We start from the raw sequence: 22,489 nt of genomic DNA, 5'->3' as shown, positions 1-22,489 counted from the left end.
CACCTATGGATTTGACAGGTGTTCACGGCTGTGTCTCCACCTCTCACCACAGCTGGGATGTTTTCGTCGTTCAGATGCGCTTCTGCTTCCTCTAGGCGGCTGCTTTTGGAAAGGAAGGGCTCAGGTTCCCCAGCACGCGCTTCTCTCTGATCCGTTTCAATCTGAATCAAAGGCACTTCCCTCGAGCAAAGTGATCGCCTTTTGTGGTTTACTGGGACAGTGTCCTGGCACGAGGAAGTTTCTTTTTTACAATCTAAACGGTTGTGGTTTGTAAGAGAAGTAATTTTGCTCAAAGATGGCGCTCGGGGCTGTTTGCATTCAGTAACAGAGTCTTTCCTCGGGCCATCGAGCGACTCCTGAACAAGTAGAGTTGGCCCACCGCACATCCTGCTCGAAGCTGATCTATATGCACATTTCTCTGCTTGCGAGGGAGAGACACTGGAAACAGGCTCCGGGTCAGCTCTCCCTACATCATCCACAATGATTTTGTTCTTCCGCATGAGGGCTTCGATGGAGTTAGCCCACGTTTCATGAATTAACATGCTTGTGATGTGGTCAGTCCCACCTCTCCGATACAAACAAGAGTCAGATTTGCAGAGACCGGATGAGGACGCGCTACTGACCGGCTGCACGCTTAGGAAATCTTGTGGGCAGTTCTGAGCAAAGCCATCTAAAGAGTTGGCTTTGATGGGCACATTCACTGTCAGCCTGGAGCATGGGGACCTGCTGTCTGGCATGGATGACTGTCTGTGGCAGGCTGGAGATCGCAGAGAAGGAGATAGTAGTCCAGCTGTCCAGTCCTGGCTGCTCCGTCTGGAGGAGGCGCTGTCTCTGCTGTCTCTTTCGATGTCCCTCAGCATGTACCTGTAGAACTCCTCGGTGATGCTCTCTGTGCTGGACTGCTTAGAGGGACAGCTCGACCTCACGCTGAGGTGGTCACTTTTCCGGCAAGCCTGTTGCATGGCCGAGCTCAGAATGCTGCTGGCGTTCTTGCCGGCATAGTAATCCAGCAGTAACTCAAATCCTCTCCCTTCATTTTCCATCTGGTTCACCATGAACCTGGAAAACTCATCGGTGATGCTCTCACAGCTGGACTGCTTGGAGACAGAGCTGGCCCTGCTGACGGGCTGGCTCAGGGTGCTCATTAACCCCAGGCTGTTGACATAGGCCCCGGCCTCGGAGTCTTCTTCAGGAATGCTTTCGCAGCTGGAGGTCTTCAGCCGGCTCCACCTGTCGCCACCACTCAGTAACCTATTCCGGGAATAGCCCTGTGCCTGCCACATGCCATCCACCATCGAGAACTCCGTCAGGTTCATGATCTTGGCTGCCACTTCATTGGCAAAAAGATTGACAGAATCTGGGACATCCTCAAGGTTCATGGACTCGTCCACAACCCTGTTCATGAGCTTCTCTTTAAGCTCAGGGTGCTCATCCGTCTTCCTCTTGATCTCACTGAGCCGGGGAGGCTTGTGTTTCCTCACAGCAGCCCCGCTCCCCTGGATCTCTTTCTTTCTCTTCAAGGAGCGGCAGGGTACGTTGGGTGTCATCAGAAACTCACTCCCTCTTTTCCATGCACAAAACCAGGGTTGTTTTCCACTGGAGTTGTCAAGGCAAATCGCTGCGATTTCAGTTGCCATGGAGACGACCGTGTCTGCTAATTCTTCCGCAAAGTCTGTAATGCAGTAGATGTCTGCATGCTTCGCTTGAAGCACGGATTGAGCAGGAAGCAGTAAGTCATCCCCTAACAAGGACAGGTTGACTTGAACTTCATTGTTGTGAGATGTGGCACAGTTGTACTTTTCTTGGGTGTTTGGGTGGATACTGTCCCCAGCCTCCTGGGAACCACTTCTGCGCTGGCTGACTGTTGGGGACCTTTGTGCTTCCAAAGAGACTCTGCATTCATTCTCACTGAGATGAGGGCTTTTTGTATCCTCTCCCGCTGTTCCTTTCAGATATATTTCCTTGGGGGATGTTTTAGCAGTCGAAGAGTTGGGTACTCTGGGACTATGTGATAAATCTGACTGCAGCGTGGGGTTCTTGAAGAGGCCTGGCCTCACTCCACCCTTGTCTTGTTTTGAATGCATGTCCCCCACAAGATTGTGGATGACAAGACTAGTGTGTGCATCGCTAAGTGGAGAGCTGCTAGAGGATTCGGTGGCTTTTGTCCATGCTTGACTAGCACCTGGATCCGATGGCTGGCAGCCTGGTTCTGTCTCCCTCCTTCTGATGGTCTCCTTAGAAAGGACAGCAGGACATTCACCAAGCCGTACAATGTGGCTCATCTTCTTGAACGTGAAGCATATCACATCAAAGAGCAGTTGGTTTGTACTTTCCATTAAGGTGTCCAGAATTTCAGATGAATGCCTGTCGTCATTGGGGTTGATGATCATATTTTTCTGGTAAACTTCATCAATGGAATGCTTCAGGATAACATTAGACAGCGTATGTGCCAGTTCATTCCTGAGGACATTTTCTGAGCACAGGGTCTGAGACTTTGAAGCAGTTTCCATGATTCTCCTGTTCATGGATTCCAGGAAGTCTCCCATGCTGCTGTAGGTATTAGGCCTTGTTAAAACCAGAGCAGCCTCCTTGAGCAATGCCTCTGCAATAGCTTCCCTGCCAAGCTCTATGCTTGCTAAACTACCAAGTGGGGGGATGGCTTCAGAAGCATCAGCTGCAGGCAAGAGACCACCACTTGGAGCCACTGAGCATGTCACCTCTTCTCTTTCACCCAGACCACAGACGGCCACGGCACTGGCCACTTGAGTCATGCCACACAAAGCAGATGGAAAGGAGTACTCATTGATGGAAGGTTCCTTGAGTCCTTGGGATGGTTGAGTTTGCTGTGAACCACTGCCACCTAGTGGACAGTGTGAATCCACTTGCTCCATTTTGAGTCTTTCTGTGGCCTGTGGACTGGAAATGGTTCCAATCACAGTGGCTGCACAAGCTAATGCCACTTCTACAGCACTCTGGGCTTGTCTGCTGGAGTTCTCTCCCGAGAGGATGCCTGAGGTTTCAACAGAGACTTCCGTCTCGGGCCATGAGGAGATACCTGGCTCAGTGGGGGCATCGCTGCCATCTGGACTCTGAACAACGACGATTTTGGGGAGCTCATTCCATGACTGAGAAACCATTGTATCTTTTGTGGAATAGCAACTGGGAAGCAGAGAACTTCCTACAGAAACACTGGCTGCATATTCCTGGAGTAAGGTGGGCTGAGACTGAGATAATCTGATAAATGCATCCTGCAGCACGGATTCTGCTAAATTTGTAGCATACTTGCCAGTTGTGACTTCTCCATCTTGTATAGGAGGGAGAGTGCTTGTGTCTTCATGATCTCCTGGGTTTAGGCTGCTTCTCTGTTCAGCCACAGCACATGCAGAAGGCACATCTTTATCCATCATGGGGAAATAAACATTCTTTGGAATATACAGTGCCTGTGATTTTTCCACCTGGTCTTTAAAAGCTTCTGAATAATAATAATGTGTGGCTTGTCTCTCACTCCCCACAGCTTCACGTTTCCACTGTGATGGCTTGGCTGAGGGATCTAGACTCTGCGAGGCTATGTTCTTTGTTAGGTTTTCTGGAGATCGTTCTGTTTTAACCAACGGTGTGTGATGTTTGTTGATGTATTTGTCTTCCAAAGCATAAAGCCACTTTTCTTTGTTGTGATTCCATTCCTCCTGGGTGGCACCCTTTGGCTGCTTACTTTCCAAAACATTGGATGAGATATTTATATTTTCATAACCTAGTGAAGAGAAAATGAGGGACACTGTTACTTTTTGGATAGCAGGTTACCATGAGTCTAATGTAATAATTACTCTCTAAAAACAAAGCATTAACTTTTTTCCCCCTTCAAGAATAACATTTTGAATGTTTCTTCAAGAAAAATGAGTCTGAAAAGGCTTTCAAATTTCATGATAGAATGCTACCCGATAGAATGGCTCTCCATGTGGGGTACAAATGCACTAGAGTAGGAGGTATTTGAGGGCTGAGGGCTGCCACCGTTCTTCAGGGGAAAGCATTCTTCAGGGGAAAGATAGTTGCATCTTAGAGCTTCCCATTGGATACGGAAGGAGAAGGGGGGATGTTGACAGCAACCTCAGTAGTGGGACTTCTTGCAAAGATTTGTCTAAAGTTTGCACATAACTTGTCCCAGGGACAGTGTAACAACATCTAGGGTACCCCTTCCTCGATGGCTAAAACTGCAAAGAAGGAACCCATTATTCATTGAGCTCTGTGAATGAGTCAACAGAAAGAGCTGAAGAAATGAGTGCCAAGTACTTTCCTGGATTATCTCTTTCTACCCTCACAAAAGTCACTAGCTATAGGCAGTATTCCCAAATTAGACAAAAAAACTAGGGCTCGGAAAAATTAGGTAACTGGCACCCGATATCACAGCCTCAATGTGGCAGTGCTGGGATTCAAATCCACGCTGGTCCAATTTGGCTCCAACTAATATATGGCTTTTATGGATAGCCACCATCTCTTGGCAGGCAGGAGGATTTTCCTTTAAAGTACACAAATTCCCTTCAGCATCCCTAAGGCATTTTTTGGGAGTCTGGATCCGTCCAACCATTAAGTCTACTAAGTGCATTTGTCAGCATCTTCACCAGTGTTCTCATGTCCTTCTTCCTTCCTTCCTTAAAATTCAGCAAGTACAGTTCGTGAAGTGTCAGCCAAACTGATGAAACTTTTCTGAAGTTTCACCCAGACATTTTTATATGGGGACTAGTTTCAGGGGGCACATTTTTTTTTTTATTGGAAAGTTCTCACCGTTCCTAGATTCGTCCACCTCATTCTCTTCCTCCAGGTGCTCAGAAGCAGTGAGAAAGTCTTCCTCAATTGAGGATAAGGAACAGTTTGTGTCATCCTCCAGTTTCAAGATGCTTGTTTCTAGGTGGAGCTGTCGCTCCTGCACCAGTTCCAGACCAATCAAAAATTTGTTGATTTCAAAGATGATGCAATTGGTACTGTTTGGTCTGTTCCCTCTTGCACATTGGACCAAGCAGATATCTGGCAGCCAAGGGCACTAAAAGTGAAGAGAAAAGAAGGCATTTATTAAAAAGGGAAAATAAAAGACTCTTGCCTCTGACCTTTCCTTTTCTACCAAGCTTTCCTCTTAAAAGGAGTGGGGGACCTTTAAAATATTTGAAATATCTTCTGGGATCATATTAATAAACTGCTTGAAAAAAATTCAAGTGATGTTTGGGAACACAAGGTACCTAGGATAAAGTCTGACTTAGGGGAAAATAGACCAGCTGTACCACATATTTTAGTTTCCCTTGGTCAAAACAAAAATTCGACTGGGCAAAGTTAAACAGGCAAAGAAGATTTTATTCGAGGCTGTTGAAACAGGGGAGGGAGACGAGAACTAGGCTGGACCACGACTCCACTGAAGCAAAAGACAATAGGGTTTTTAAGGGCTAGGGTGATGGGGGAGATCTTAGGTCATCTGTGTTTGATAATTGGCTTTAAGTAAACTCTCTTGTATCTTTATTACAGGAGGTAGTTTTACAACCTGGAGCAAGATGCCCACTGAAGTTGGGTTCTTACTCTACCATAGAGACTGGGGACACTAAGGGAACTATCTTCCTTGATGATTACATTTCAAAGGGACAGCTCCCAGGTCCTTGAAAAAGACATTTCTGGGTATAAAGCTGGCAAGAGGCTTTTACAAAAAGATTTACATCTCAAAAAGGCAGAGGAGGAATTTAGAATTATACATTTTCTAGATTAAATGCTCTAAGAAAAGGGGAGTCAAGGTCTAGAGTCAAGAAGGAGACAGTCTAAATTTTTGTCAACGTTGTCTTGGTTACCTCTCTTGATTAAACTGAGTCCCAGCTTTCTCTGCCTTGAAGATACTCAGTAAAACCCCTATTGGTACTTCAGATGTACAGTAAGCGTTCCATCAGCTACTAGATTCTATAATTTGTATTGTTTCTCTGAAGAAGTAGTCAACATGAAATTAAATGAAATCCATAGGAAGTGAACTAATTATCTCTAAAAGACCAGCATATAGGAAGAACAGTGACAAAGAGGCCCAAATTATTGAATCATGCACTAGTTAGATCTGTGATTTCTGCTCAGTTCTAAGGTTACAAACCATATCCCCATTCTCCACTATACATTTTCACTATTCATATTATTTATTGTTCATTGGAATAGTATTAAAATGTTTCAATAATTCTAGGAGAGATGATAATAGAATGAAAAATTCAATCCTTCTTCAAGGGGTTCAGGAATTCCCTGGGGACTCAAAAAATAGAATTCCCTTATGTGCATATGTGAGTAGGTCTATTTTTCAAAGAAGGTGGTCCGTTGCCTTGCTTTTCTAAGTGAGGGTGTGGACCTGTAGCCGTGGCATCACCTGGGAGCTTGTTGGAAATATTTAATCTCAGGACTCAACCCAGATCTACTGAATCAGAATCTGCATCTCCAAGGAATCTGTTGGAGATGCCTACATGCATTAGCATTTGAGACCCACTGGTCTACAGCTTTTATTGAATTCACAAAGTATTTGTGATTCCCCCAAATGGAGAGGAACTGTTGTTGTAAAGTAAGCAGAAATAGGCTTAATTTCCTTTCCACCGAGTTTAGACATATTACACTAAACTCACCCGGTATTTTCTGAGTGCCTATTGTATGCAAATTATGCAAGAAGGTGCAAACATGCATCAGACAATTGCCCCGAGGAGAAGGGTACACTATACTATCACTGGGTCAGCCTCACCAGACTCCAAGTGATTCACATGGAGTTGATTCACTTCCAGCTCCAGAGGTGGTCACGCGACCCAAGCCTGGCCAATCTGAGTAATGCATTCCTTGAGTCACAGTTATTGGTTCAGAAATGGGCATGTGACGTATGAGAGCCAATAGGATGCAATAAGACTTTTGCTGAAAGCCACATGGAAGTGACGTTCCATTCACCCTGTCTCGACTTGAACCCAAAGGGATATTGTTGCTTTCTTATGGGAGGGGCTTGTCTGATAATAGGGCCAATTGGAAAGAAAACAGAAAAGGGCCGCAAGAGAAAAATCCATGTCTTGATAACATTGTTTAAGTCTATAATTCACTCCTGGATCTTTCCAGTTTCATGAAACAATATGTTCTGCTTTTGCTTAAGCTAATTTTCTGATATGTTTAATTAAGAATCCTGACCGTGGATTCTTAATCAGGGTCTGGTAAGTTCAACTCAATGTCAAGTCCAATTAATGTCAACACCATTTTTCATAGAGGTATTGAAAGAAAGTCAGAATTTCTCAGTAATACCTGTAGTTGCCAAAAGCTAGGAAAAGTGTTCTATAATGCAGAGGCAGTTTTTAAAAACAATCTGTTAATGCTAAAAAGAAAATGGGAATAAAGTCTTCACTCTCAAAGATAATGTACAGTTTATTGACAAGCCACAAATTACTTAGGACTCTTGTAAAATTTCTAACACACAAGACTTTTTGTGTAGCTACAAAGTCAGGGAGATTTGATTACCTGGAAATAAAGCCTCCTTGTTTATTAATTGATTTATCTTACTGTATTATGTTTAATGAAATTTGGAGACTTTGGGCTTTTTGAGAATTTGAAGAGTTGAAGGATAAAAGAGGACTTTAAAAATTGACAGCAAAATTAAAACCCAAGGAAGAACAATTTGTGGAAAACAAATGCTCATCATTTTAATTTTGAGCTGTTACATATCACGATAACATACTTTATGTGTCTTTTTCTTGTAAATTAACTAAACAACTTTACTTACATGTCTTTAAATAATGTTACAGTGATTTATATAACAGGAATGAACATGAGTGCATTGAATGATAATAGTATTTTCAATAACACTAGTTTTGGAGTGGGGATATTTTATTAGTTGTGCCCAAGACACTCTCTTTTCATCCTTGAAGCTGCCATCCTGGATTTACTAGCTTGGCTAGTTTGGTACTTCCTATGAAATACATAACATCTGAAAGATGATATTGTTGGATTCTGGGATCCCATGGTATGAAATAGAATTTTGGTACTGCTCCTAAAAGAAAAGACAATTCTGTTTTGCTTATTCAGTAGATTTGTAGAAGACAAAACGAAATAACCAATGCCTACTCTATCTACTCTAGTTCAAATACAACTTAGGAATTTGAGGAGATACTAGAAATTAGGAATTGATGTAAGAAAAGCTCTGTCAAACTCTAAGTGGTGGTATTTAAGAGAAATACAAATGCAGACTGTTCTCGAATACAAAGGCACTTAGATTCCTGTATTACAGAAGCTTATGCGTAGCTTCTATTTCAGGTTTACACTGATCTGTGCTGAGCTACCTGTAGATGTAAGTGAATGGCTTATCAAGAACTTATGTCTTACCTGGGAAACTTCAAAATCTGCCTGGAGATTTCCAGAGGCTAACCCACTTAGGACGACAATTTCATTTTCTTTTGGTTGTTGGACATTCATGGAACTGATAAGTTTTGGAAGATCTGGTGAAACGTTGACCAGTTTCTGTAAAGCAAGTATCTCTGTCAGTTTAGCTGATTTCTTTTCACCAAATACCACTCATCAAAGACTACTTTACCTGCAGAAATAATACTTGTAACTGCTCATATGATAAATTGTTTAATCTACTAAGATTATTACTAGAATACATTTTATAAAATGGAAGCATGCAAGTTTAGAATGCAAGAGCAAATTTAAGCTTTAAAAACTCTTTAGTTCTAAATTTTCCCAAGTAAACATTTAGTAATTACTATTATACCACAGGTATAAACAGTAACTTTGAAAAATTTTTCCCTTTAAGACCTTGCATAAAAAATATATGTATTTTTTCTAGCAATCTTCTGATATGATTTGGCTCTGTGTCCTTATCTAAATCTCATCTTGTAGCTGCCATAATTCCCATGTGTTGTGGGAGGAACCTAGTGGGAGATGATTGAATTATAGGGGTGGGGATCTCCCATGCTGTTCTTGTGGTAGTGAATGGGTCTCATGAGATCTGATGGTTTTAAAAAATGGGAGTTTTTATATGCAAGCTCTCTCTTTGACTGCTGCTATCCATGTAAGATGTGACTTGCTCCTCTTTGCCTTCTATCATGATTATGAGGCCTCCCTAGCCATGTGGAACTGTAAGTCCAATAAACCCCTTTCTTATGTAAATTGCCCAGTATAGGATACATCTTTATCACCAGCAAGAAAATGGACTAATACATCTTCTGTTCTAATTGTCAATAACAATAATTACAATAAAATTGTGACTAGCATTGATTTTACTCTGTGTACGAAGCCCTATGCTAAAGCTTGTATATATGTTAAATCTGACTACATTTAGTCTTCACAACAGCAGTGTATGGATTAGGTACCATTATTCCTTTCATGCTATATACAAGCAGCCTAAGGCCTAGAGATTAGTAACTTGCACAGTTCAGGTAGCTAAATCAGTGCCAAGGTGTGTGTATGCTCTTAGCCATAGCAGATTATTATTTCAAATCACTCACATAAACTCTTCAAACGCACTATTCTTAGATGTCAACTTGCTTTGGTCCTCTCTATCTTTGATGGACTCTGCACCATAATTCTATCAAATAAAATTGTATGTGCAGTTTCTCTTGAAAATCCCATAGTACTACACAGATGATGTTATCTGGGGCTTAGTGAAAATTTATAATGGATTAGCTGTGTGGGAAACTGGGTTTGAGAAGTTTGAAGTGCAGCATTGTCAATATGGGAATAACTGTCAATAACCAAGTAATTGCAGGTCCACTGTTCTGTGAAAATCAAGTGGCAAACCATGTGCTGTTATTCATTACATAGTATCACACCATATGGTAAATTCAAACCATTGTCCACTTTCAACATGAAATGGCAATCTTATAGCACTTAATTCTTCCCATTGTATCAGCAGGCTCTAGTTCCAGAGGACTGAATAGGCCTTCAAGTCCTTGCATACGTTCAGATATTTACATCAGGGTCCTCACAGTCTTGGATGTGTGCTTGGAGAATTTAGCAGCAACAGGATGCGAAAAGTTCAAGCCAAGGGTACAGATAAAGCATTTGATGAAAGCAGCAGGAAGAAGTAAATATGAGAGACAGAGGGGAGGGTTGGCTGGTATCAGCAGGTTTTGGAAAAGTCTTGGGAAAGTCATCTAGAAATAGCCATTTTAAGGCACTGGTGGGCAAGAGGATATGTACCTGTTTGGACAGTTCTGCCTGCAAGGGAAAGCGAGCTTCACAAATGTAAAAAGGGCAGACTGTAAAGGGAAAGTGCTAGGGAACAGGATGGGAGATGGACTGTAATGAAACTGTCTAAAGACTCTCCTGCAAAATGAGTGTGATTTACAGATGAAATTAAGTTGAATGGTCCTTGTAATGAGCTCCTGGACAGCTTGAGTTTCCAATGTTACCTGTTGCAGGTGCTCTGTGCTGCATTCATCCTTGTTCACATCCAGATTCACGAAACAGACCTGGGAAAGAGGGCAAAAATAGTACATTAAAATAAAAATCCTTACTGTCTTTTTAGAAGAAAGAAAGCAGGAATCAGTTGCAGCAAATGCTTTCAGAGTCTTACACATCGTAGACAGTTTGGCATAGAAATAGTCATTTCACCTTTGGGCCTCTAAATAGCTCTCCAACATCCTACTCAGCTTCCCACTGGTTACAGCAAACGCCGTCTTCCCTTCATGGCCCAACACACTAAAAAGTCTGCTTGTATTAGAGCCAATAGATCAGGTACAGCAAGACCTTCGGGTTTATGAAGTGTTGCCAAATCTCATGGAATAGGAAAAGCAACTTTTCATGCCTAAGCCTCTATTTATACTTGCAATAAATACTTTTCTCCATTTCTTCCTTCCCTCTTCTCATTTCTGCTCCTTTTCTCTACCCACTTTTAACGCAGTGTGTAATAAGTGCAGACTTCTCTTTGCCACATTGTTTTGGTTCATTTTACTTTATTTCACCTTGTTATACAATTTGTCTCTGGGTTAGCCATCTTGGATAAATGTCTGAATGGGTTAGTATAAAAACAATAGCCACAATATTAAACAATACATCTGAACAACAATAAAACATTGTTATACAGTCAATGCTGCATAGTGAATAATATTTTGGTCAACAACTGACCACATATGCAACAGTGGTCCTTTAAGATTATAATACTGTATTTTCACTTTTTTTACCTTTTCTATGTTTACATGTGTTTAGATACACAAATACTTATGATGGTGTTTCCATTGCCTGTGTATTTAGGACAGAAACGTGCTGTACAGGTTTGTAGCCTGGGAGCAATAGGTTATACCATATAGCCTAGGAATTCAGTAGGCTTTGCCATCTAGATTTGTTTAAGTACACTCTATGATGTTCCTCAATGTTCAAACAATGACAAAAATCACCAAATGATGCATTTTTCATCACATGTCCCCAACAGTAAGTGACTCATATCTGTAATTTAAATCCCGAACATATCACAGAGATAGAAAACTACTATAAACATTCAGATGGGGTGGGTTGGGGAAAATAAAGTTAAGAAAGTTTTCAAAGAGCTTAGACATGGTTTTGAAAGATAAAAAGACTGTTGTTGGGTAGGGAATGGGTGGGGATCACCACTAGTGGATTGGACAGACAGCATGATTAATACTTGGAGGGGAGAAAGTGTAACACACTGTCAAGAAACAGGGAATAAGAGAATCTGATTGCAGGCAGGCCTAGAGGAAGGGAAGTTTTGATAATTAGGTCTTGTTATGTTTGTGCTAAGTGAGAAAATGCTAATGAGGTTCTTTAATACTTTGCTAGAAAGCATCTAAAGGTTTTTATTTCTAACTGGTTGTTTTGAAGATACAAAACTGAGAACATTCATTACTTGGAATTTAGTTAGACAATTGAACTTTCAGACTCCTGCAAATACATGGGGGTTTCTGATCTCCGTTTCTTTTTGGAATCATGATTTCTCCGTACATCTTTTCTCTTTTTGAGGTTAAAAAAATAATGGAAAGGTTTTAGATGCTAAAAACTGAAATAGAATTGTAAAGATCATCACTGCTTTAGTCCCAAATAATAAGAAATTCCTTCAAGGTTCATGGACTCACGAGATCCTTGAAGTGCAACCCTAGGATGAACCTATTAAGAATAACTTGATGGGCATTAGGGGAAAGAAAGGGCACGAAAGGACCCGCACTCTCATTCAGAAGTTCTTTTCGCTCCGGATTAACAGAGATAGGAAAATAGGAAGAGATCAGCATGAGTCCCTTTGCAGACGGTGCGAATGGAAGCATAAATAGTAGATGGAGCTCAGAAGCAGTTCACGATCTAGGGAAGTTTGAGAACATTCCTATAATAATGAAACTTTGCCCTTGGAAAACTAGTGCCATATCCATCAGTCCTCAGGGACTTTTAATAACCTGCAACTGGGACTGAAGTTATTGAATTGATGAGAAGATTTTTCCATTCACCTTAAAGAAAGGCTCATCACCTTGCCCCGGGCATCACGAAGCTTTTATTATCCTGCATCACAGTGGGAGAGGGCAAAGCACAGACCAGAGAGCACACAAAGGCATCTACAGTAACAATTTGTCTGCCCTGCAATACTTTATTTAGTTCTCTGAGGATGAACTCTCTTTTTACCCATTCTGGGCTACTCTACGAAACTCTGCCTACACTTGGAGGACACTCTCCACATTTGCTAGCTGACCCAAGACAAAAGCAAAGCAAGACACACACCAACTTCTTGCTTATACTTCTCAGGCACACCTTTCAGTATCTTGGTAGTAGGGGATGATCCAGGCTTCTTAGGGCTGATGTGTGTGCAATGTGGGGAGGGAGGCATTCTTTAAGAAAAGGAATAATGAAATTAAAAAAACCCTCTAAATTAGGTGTGAGAGTGAATATTTACTTATTTAGAAGGAAAAAAAGGAATCCCAAGAAAGCTAGAACTTAAAAGGACTGGTAAATACTATAAACATAAAAACTGCCAGAAATAAGATATCTAATCGATGGCCCAGTGCACCTCCACAGTGCTTTTTCTTTTTACATTTTTGACTAAATACCCTTTGTCACTGCTTCATGTGAAAGCAATATTGAAATGGTGTCTTCTCTAGAGAAACTAGAAAGATAAGCCAGGTTTCCTCGAATATGGTTGACTGATTTTTTTAACTTCTCAATTTTTGTTGAAAATATGTTTTTCAGTTTACTATCAAATTCAGCGGGAAACTAATGTACAGTTTCTTTCATGTATGAGTTGTTTTAGACATACTCACTCTTTGCAGTACTTTTAGAGTGTTATACTCTAAAGACTTAACTTGGATTGATTCTCTTTCATGTGATTCCCCTGAAAACAATGCATCATGCATTTCCGATTTTCAGTGCTGTACTTCCGCCACCAGGAGGAAATTTCTGGTTGACTAGGCATCAGTGAGGACTCCTCAATCTTGTACTTCAGTTTTACATGTCTGATGATTGAAAGAATTTTACACAGAGAAGCTTCTGGCATGTAAACTTGTGTTCTCTCCCTGCCTACATATTTTTTCCACTGGAAGTTGTAGGACATGGTCACACCATCCCCGACCTGGCACATTCATTTTGCAATGTCTGGTTGGGTTACCACTCTTGATGGTAGAAGTATTCCCGAAAGTCATTCCTATATGTGGATGGCTAGCAATCACTTAACCATATATGAAAATGACCTCAAGCCGCATAAATATATCTCACGTAAATACAACCCCCCTCAATTTCCCTTAAGCCAGAGTCCAAAAATGCCCGTGGTCACTGCAATGACTCTCAGTAATGGGGGGAGATAAGAAGTAGTAGGAGTTGAAATGGAAAGAGGTAAATGTAGTTAAAATATCTTACTTTGAATATTTTTCAAAAAGGCATAGCCATGTAAATGCATTAGGCCCTGTCCCAAGGGCCTTGAAACTGGGACTTATGTACATTAAGAGCCCTGAAACCTAAATTTTGATAGTTTTACAGTAAAGCCACTTCTTGGTGAAATGAACCATGTGATTAGATTGCTCTTAGCAGATTTTCAATCTCTACAAGCTTGGGTTATTTACTTGAGATTTAAGCAACCACTAATGCTGAAGTCCAAGTGGAGAATATAGGACCGGCCTCTGTCTAGTAGAGCTGGGAGTGGTGAGCCTGGATTAGGAGGCTTTAATGAGGAGACTGAATGGTCTGTGTCTCCAAAGTGTCTGGCGTCAGTGCTGCGTGCCGAGAAGACAAATAATACGAGGCATTGTTCTTGCCCTCTGGGAGTTTTGATGTGTCTCCCCAGGCAGGACATGTCCTTAAAGTGACAGTAACATCATGGGCCATGTCTGCTGGAGAAGGGAGTCGGGGGAACTGAGTCAATCCTGAATGGTATCCGGGTGAAGGTTGAATTTGAGGTGAGCTTGGAGGGCAGGGGACATGTTTAAAAGCAGAAGAGGGAAAATTGCAAAATGATTAACGGGTGATTCTTTCCCGATCTGCTCCTGCTGAACAATGACCTGGTTAGAGTCTCCAGATTAATGGAGGCAAGGAGAAAGAGAAGACAGCGGCAGTGGCGTCTGAGGCAAGAGGCCTTTCCTAGAGGAGCTCCAGACGTGAGATCAAAATTTGTGGGCAGAACTGCCTTTCTTCTTACCTGGTAAAGACCCAGGTGTCATTCAACAGACTTTTTGAAGATTGAATAAAAGAGGAAATCATAATTGTATAGTATCCTCCCAGTACAATAAGAGTTGAGAGAGACCTATGGGTTAGAATGAAGTATTTCCCTCCTTATTAGAGGAAGAAACTTTTGGTAGTGGGAAGCTGAAATAAAGTTTTTTACTTTTATATTTTGCAGGAGCCATTAGGGTGAATGTGACTGAGATGATGAAGCCTGGGAGATTCTGCCTTACGGTTCCGTGAACTGGACAGAATCCTGTTGGTGGGGAGGCTAGGGCTACAGGCAGGAGCCACCAGCCGATGGAGAATAAGGCATCAGTGCTGTGATGCTATTGAGCTACCTGTAAAATGCCTGCATGGGCAAATCCAAATACGCCATATGGCCCAGGAATAAATGTTTTTAAGTGTGTATTTTTACATAATTGTCCTTTTCCTTGAACATAGAAATCGTCGATTTTCCTGCAGCCTTCACAACCTGGTAGTTCATGAGGGCAGGCCCTGTCTGTCACTGGGTTCCCAGTACTCAGCATGGTGCCAGGCATCTGGTAGATGCTCAATAAACTCTTGTTGGTGAGTGCAGGTGACAGGTGTACAAGAAAGGGACATTTGTAATAATTATTTCCCTTATTTATGTAACAGATTCCAATCTAGTCAATAAATAAAGTCTTCTTCCCCTAAAGATATAGGAAATACGTAGAGAAGCTACAGGAGAATTAAATGAGCTAATAACCCAGCTATTGGCTACCATTTCCAGTACTTCGATTGGCTTATTCTCTCACAAAGAAGGATTTGCTAAAAAATAGCAAAAGACAAAATGTTGAGAATCGTAACTGGTAATAAGGGCACATAAAAGGTGCTAACAGTTTTCTTGGAATGGCAGCTCCTTTCTCTTCACATAAAACACATTTCTTTTGTGTGTTTGCGCACATGTTCTTACTGAGACCATCTGCAGACATACTCAGCTGAAGCAGATGGAAACACACATCATCTTGAAAGAACGCAAGCACTTCTTCCCTTGCTTCCTTAGCAGAGGTAATCTGGTGGTTGTATTCTACCTTTTACACTCAAATGCTGCTCTTCTATCATTATTATGTTTTTTGAAGGAAACATTGCAGGAAGAAGTATCACTGAGAAGACTGATGCCGCCTTAGGATTTTGACTTTTATATAATCTAATAAAATATTCCTCCTAACTACTTATATGTAATAAAAATTTGAATGTCTATAGGAAATATATTATTTCTTTGTTTAGTATTATGGGTTATTAGCCAAGTAATGTCGGTGGTTACTCTTATTTGTGACTCTCTTTTGATAAATGAAGTTCCATGTAGGCATTTGTAAAACTAAAATTTTATTGTGAAATTTTATTAACTAGTGATATGAAATATATTTTTGTGAAAAGCTAATGTGAGGAAGAGGCTGTCATTAAAATCTAGTATTCAATACAAAACACAGTAATTTGTAAGTGGATTGCAATTCACAGCGACTCTTGTGAGGTAATCATATTTACTAAATAGTTTTATTTTGATACAAATAAAGTCAGACAAAATCAGTACTTTTATATTAGACAAAAATGAGTTTGACTTTTTGAACTGAAAACACATAGAACTGATGACAACTGTCAGCCTCAAATCCTTGTCTTAAGTGCAGTTTTATGTTTTCATGTGTTGATTTTAGTTCACATTTTAGACTATTCTGATAGTGAAATGCAGTCATGAAGAAATGTCATTGTATTCTTCATCCACCAGGGCAAATCACTGTGCAAGAGGTCAGAGGACAGCAGGGATTTAGCCTAGGAGGTGATTTGATTTCCTCTGCTTGAAATGTTTTTCATTTTTCCTGAAGTTAGCTAACATCTATTAAGAAAACCTTTTCAGAAAATATTAACCAAAAGCATGATGTTGAATTGCCTTTAAAATCTAGGCATTTGAATGTTGAATATGACCAGATATATACTTACAGTTTTTCTTAGAAGAAAACCAATTCCTTCTTTGAGCAGATTCTAACAATGCAGCCATCTGGCCATGTGGGATATGACAGCGTCTCTTAATTTGATGGCATCAAAATGCTGATTCACAAAGCATCCAAAGAAAACATTGCCTCCTTTCTTTTTCTAACCAAAAGGCTTTTGCTAGATTCAGGACTCTGGACCCAAATTATCTTCTAAAGAATATGACATTTTTTTCTGATTAATACTGTAGGCAATTTTTTCATCAATGCTGTTATGCCACCATGCTGTGGACATTCTGGAATACACTTGACCATTTGAGAAAATATTGCATTTATATCCAGTGATTGCTTTGAAGTGATTGCAAAAATTACACAAAATGAAATACAAAGTTTTATTTACATTTAAGACGTCCAACTTCTCTCCCTTTTTTACTGTTAACATTAAAAATAATTTTGATTTGCAATTTGAGGGGAAGCTATTCAAGCAGTTTGTGATAAGAGACACAGTAAAAGGAATACAAATATCTAAAAGACTGAAGATCTTTTAACTAAACATACCTTAAGTCAATTTTATTGATAGCTTAAAATATAAAACTAAAAAAAAAAATGCAGCTCCAGATAATGACCTATTTTGCCATAAAAATTTGGGGTTTATTGTTTTAGACATTTCTTTTGAATCAGGAGGATACACTTATATGTAATGTCTGATGTACATTTACCAGATGTGTAATGCATTATATTTATTTTAGATTTCCATTATAAAGATCTGTTACTAGCAAGTGTTTCCTTCTTGAAAGTAGGCCCTGAGTAGTTATTTGGACCAAACAAAAACTAAAGAATCAGTAGGAAAATGTGTTTCTACACTTCACCTGGTTGGAAAAATGTGCTCTGGGTTATACAAAAATAATAATAATAACAAAAAATAAAGTGGTAATAAAAATTAGCATATTTAAAATACACAATACCATAAGATGTTTTCCTTCATGAGCTTTTTAAGGAATTGTTTTCTTGTGTTTTATCAGCCACTGGCAGTTTCTCTAGTATGGCTATTCTCTGTTTTCCCTCAATCAGCAATTCCTTGTTGAATTCCACTATATGCCAACACTAGACAGGCAGATATTCTAAGCACTATTTATTTTTCTCTGAAATAATCGTTTTTACTTCCATGGGCCCTTAGGAAAGCTAAATAAGGATTCCCCAAGTATTTGTTTAGAAGACAGTTCTGGGCCTAGGTGCAGTGGCTCACACCTGTAATCCCAGCAGTTTTGGAGGCTGAGGCAGGTGGATCACGTCGGGTCAGGAGTTCGAGGCCAGCCTCGCCAGTATGGCAAAACCTTGTCTCTACTAAGAATGCAAAAATTAGCCAGGCATTGTAGCACATGCCTGTAGTCCAGCTACTTGGGAGGCTGAAGCACAAAAATCACTTGAACTCAAGAGTGGAGGAGGTTGCAGTGAACAGAGATGGTGTCACTGCACTCCAGCCTGGGTGACAGAGTGAGGCTCTGTCTTAAAAAAAAAAAAAAAAAAAAAAAGACAGTTCTGTATTCTCTCAAATCTTACAATCACTAAAGAGGATTTAACCTTGGCTTAGAGTGATTGTACTACGTAATACAGTGCAGATTTGCTGAATGAATAATGTGGAGCGGAGGACGCTGGCTGTAGAAGGGGATGTGCAGGTGCCAGCTCTGCTCTCAGCTCCCGTGCTGTTGCGGGGAAAGGAGATGAAAGCCATGTCCTGTGGCTTGTCAGTTTTCTTAGAAACAGAGCAGCTAGTCATCTTCCACTAGTCGGCAGTCTTAAGATTAAACTGTAACTATGAGGACTACTCTTATTTCTTGAAAAAGGGAGAAGAAAACGAAAGCGGAAATTAAAGGGCCCAAGTAGGAGACAGCAGAAGGAAAAGCAACAACAGCAACAAAAAACAAGCAAGCACGCAAAGAAACAAAGCACCAATGGAGCATCACAGGCACTGGCTTACTCCCGGAAGGAGCTGCATTTAGGTCTGACTGGCTCTGTGACTAGGAGCACTTAACCTGTCTGCATGGCACATCAGAATCATTTGGACACAGTTCTCACGCTTGCATATTTCTGGGCTCTAAACCAGAACTATTTAATCAAAATCTCTTGTGTTGGGGCCTGGTGAGGTTTACTCAATTATTTATCAATTCTAACTATTATTATATATTGATTTTTTTAAAGATAACGGCTTTATTGAGATCTAATTTATGTACCATATGACATATCCATTTAAAGTGTGTGATTCAGTAACTTTTAGTATATTTGTCATTCCTAAAAGAAGCTATGTTCATTAGCAGTAATTCTCTATTTCCCGCAAATACCCTCTCCCCAGCCCTTGGCAACTACTAATCTACTTTATATTTCTATAGATTTGTTTGTTCTGGAAACTTAATAGAATATATTTAATATAATAATATAATATGTAGATTTTTGGTGACTGAGATAGAATATTTATAAACAATAGCCATTTCTGAGACTGTAAAACAAAATTTGGCTCCTTGCCTGTAATTATTTTTTCTGCTACCCAAATTCTATTTACTTGGTATAAGTAGTTATTTCAGTTTAATTACACAACCATTATCTACTGACCAAAGACATTAAGTTGCTTTTTCTAAACCCTTATTACTTATGTTTAATAACAGAATGTGACTTTGTTTTTCAGGGTTTTGTTTTTAAGAAATGACTTCCCTCTTGTTCCCAGAGGTGGTTATGACTTAATGGATTTAAATGCATGCCAGCATTATGGGTACTGACTGTTATAATGTGTCATCATACCAGGGAATGATTGCAAGAGACATGTAATGGGTATCCAACTACATACCTGAAATTTCAAAAAGACTACAATTTAATACACAAATGTAGACATGTTAAAATACCAACCATTCCCTAATCATTGTTACTTATTAGATTTCAAATATGAATAATGCTGAGAGAACTTATAGACCTGTAGACAACAGATCCTTTATTATTAGTGAAAAAAAAATACTGGATCAGAATGAGCAAATGCCAGCTTTTATGTGCAGATTAAAGACTTCAATCCAATGCACAATTTCAAAGTCTCAACACAATGTATGGAAAGGATATATAGGTTAGCTTTACTTTAAACATTTAAAAAGTTAGGTGAGGATGTGTTTTTTTGTTTTGTTTTGTTTTTGAGACAGAGTCTCGTTTTGTTGCCCAGGCTGGAGTGCTGCAGCACAATCTTGGCTCACTGCAACCTCAGCCTTCCAGGTTCAAGCAATTCTCATGCCTCAGCCTCCCTAGTAGCTGGGACTACAGGCACGTGCCACCACGCCTGGTTGATTTTTGTATTTTTAGTAGAGACGGGGTTTCACCATGTTGGTCAGGCTAGTCTTGAACTCTTGACCTCAAGTGATCTGCCTACCTTGGCCTCCAAAAGTGCCGGGATTACAGGCATGAGCCACTGTGCCTGGCCGAGGATGCATTTTTCACTGATGTTAAAAAGCTAATCAAATAATTGATGAAAATCTGCCTCAGGTACAATTAGACAACCTATCTTTGACTATGGTATAAGAAGAAAACGCCATAGACATGATAAGTTGAACGTAAATAGTGCATGCTTTAAATCTTTGTAAAATTTTGTGTTTTAACTCTTTGTCTAAGCTTCCATTAAACATTTTTTTCACCTTTAAAGTAATAAAGTGCAATAATGTCTAGTGGGTGCTTTCTCCCTTTTCTTCAAATCATACACGTTTGCACAGAGAAAATATGAAAAAAGAAAAGGTAGAAAGTCATATTTGTAAGCTGAATAGATCAATTACTTTGGAGTAGATAAAAGATAGTTTATATAATTAGAATCACAGTGAATAAGTAACAGTGAACTTAACTTTAAAATGCAAATAGTTTATCTAAACATTTAACTTTTATCTTTTGTATTTTCGACAACCAAACCACTAACTCCAAATTTTACTTCTTCAAGAAGCCTCAGGTATCATTGAGCAAACGCTCTGAGCATCTTTAATAATTAACCAATGCTGCAATCTCATTGGTACAGGTACAATTTATTAAAAATCTCAACAACCCAATAGCAATTACTAGAGGCACAACTTGAGTGACTCTACAAAGAGAAGTAGAAAAATATTTAGAGGATTTAGTCCTAAAATAGAGCTGCAAATGCAGGAAAGTTACTTTTTTTTTTTTTAACAGAATTATCCAGATTGAATATCTATATTAATAAAAGGCATCAAGTGGTTCTCAGTTTCACTGGTACTCTAAGAACCACTCTATTTGGCCTGTTCCAGGTTTACATATAAATATTTTAGCCCAAGGCATCTATCTAAGTTACTCTCTGTATAGGTTAGACTCATGAGACTCTTCAGAGACTCTAACTTAAATCTTCTATCTAACATACAGCCAAGTGTTGAGAAGAAACTTGCTTTTCCAATAAACGACCATTAAAATTAAGCCTTTGAAAGATGGAATTCTAAGAACTATAGTTGACACATAATCCATAAATAGTTAAAACAATTAGAGAAAAACAAAATAAAACAAAATATGAGAGGGAACATCTATTATAGTGAGAAGGATAACAACTAGTCTTTCATATTTGTTTCCTTTGACAATGGTGTTAATTAGTTACTAAAATAGAATCTGGAGGACATTATGCTAGATGAAATAAGCCAGGCACGGAAAGATAAGTACTGTATTATCCCACTTATATGTGAAATCTAAGTCAAGATGACAGAAGCAGAGAGTAGAACTGTGATTGCACAGGGCTGGGAGATGGGGAAAATGGGAAGAATTTGGTGAAAAGGTATACATTTTCAGTTTTAGATGAATCAGTTCTAGAGATCTAATACACAGCATGCAACAATAGTCAATAGTACTGCATTGTTTACTTGAATTTTGATAAGAGAGAAGATTTTAATTGCCCTCAGCCCTGCCCCAACAAATAGTAATTACGGATAATGATGGCTGTGATAATTAGATTGCAGTAATCAGTATACAGTGTATACATATGTCAAATCAAAATGTTTTATACTGTGAATATATGCAATTTTTATTTGTTCATTAAATATTTCAGAATAAACTAAAACAAATAAAAATCCTTGTTTCAAAAGACTTTCTGCATGATGAATACTGTTGTTATTCTTTTTATGGTCTCTGTTGGTAAAAACGTTGTATGTCCTGATTTCTGTGTTCTTTGTCTAATTTACTCCTTTGAACTTCACTTGTTTTAGGCCATGACTTTTAGAAAAATGGCCTTTATGATGCAAGCCGTAGCTTAAGTGAGCTCAGGCTGTTAACAAGGTGTGGCAAATAATTTTGCACTTGAATTTCGGTTGCGGAATCAAGTATTAAAAATAAATAGGCGATTCAAAAAACTTGCCAAACACTTCATATTCTTTAATGCTACCAAAAATCATTGACAGCCACAGAATAGGCTGCTGGGTTTTTTGTTTGTTTCATATTTCAATGTTTCTGACTTTATTCCCTGAAGCATCCATTAATCTGGCAGAAAACAAACAAACAAACAAACAAACAAACAAACAAAAAAACAAAGAAAAATTCTTTGTAGTATCATTATATTTTCCTGTCTAAGATTTAGAATTCCAGGAGGCAATTGAAGGATATGTGAACCATCTATTCGCAGCCTTCAGAAAAGCCTCAAAAAGACCCCCTCCCTAGGCGAGGGGAGATAGCAGTATCTGGGCAACGCCAGCCGAGCATTGAAGTTTATCCTTTAGTCATTCCCAAACCTCATCATGATTCCACGTCTACTTCTAGTTAACATTTCCCACTTGAAAGCAGAATAAAAGCATAAAAATTATTCTTGGGCTTCAAATAGCTCTTGCCAATACGTTTTTAAGTTTTTCGATTAGTACATGAATGAGATAACAAACAAAAGCGGAATAACTGCAAAACAGGTGCGAGTCTGTGTAGGAAAA

The 22,489-nt window shown here is 39.5% G+C and overlaps 1 protein-coding gene across 4 annotated transcripts in view; it reads right to left on the bottom strand.

Annotated features, from left to right (window-relative positions):
- The window catches only part of SPHKAP (SPHK1 interactor, AKAP domain containing), a 163,363-nt gene that overhangs the window by 19,682 nt on the left and 121,192 nt on the right, over nucleotides 1-22,489 (bottom strand). For all 4 annotated transcript variants that reach the window (XM_074398926.1, XM_003925454.4, XM_074398927.1 and 1 more), the window contains 4 exons: nucleotides 10,380-10,439; nucleotides 8,350-8,484; nucleotides 4,780-5,035; nucleotides 4-3,751 (listed from right to left, as the gene is read on the bottom strand). In XM_074398926.1, coding sequence (XP_074255027.1) covers nucleotides 4-3,751; nucleotides 4,780-5,035; nucleotides 8,350-8,484; nucleotides 10,380-10,439 — 4,199 coding nt within the window. The remainder of the gene's footprint in view (nucleotides 1-3; nucleotides 3,752-4,779; nucleotides 5,036-8,349; nucleotides 8,485-10,379; nucleotides 10,440-22,489) is intronic.

Source organism: Saimiri boliviensis, chromosome 5, assembly GCF_048565385.1.
Source record: "Saimiri boliviensis isolate mSaiBol1 chromosome 5, mSaiBol1.pri, whole genome shotgun sequence".
Classification (NCBI taxonomy): domain Eukaryota; kingdom Metazoa; phylum Chordata; class Mammalia; order Primates; family Cebidae; genus Saimiri; species Saimiri boliviensis.
Note: the sequence above shows the minus strand (reverse complement) of the source record. Positions and strands in the feature narration are given on the sequence as shown.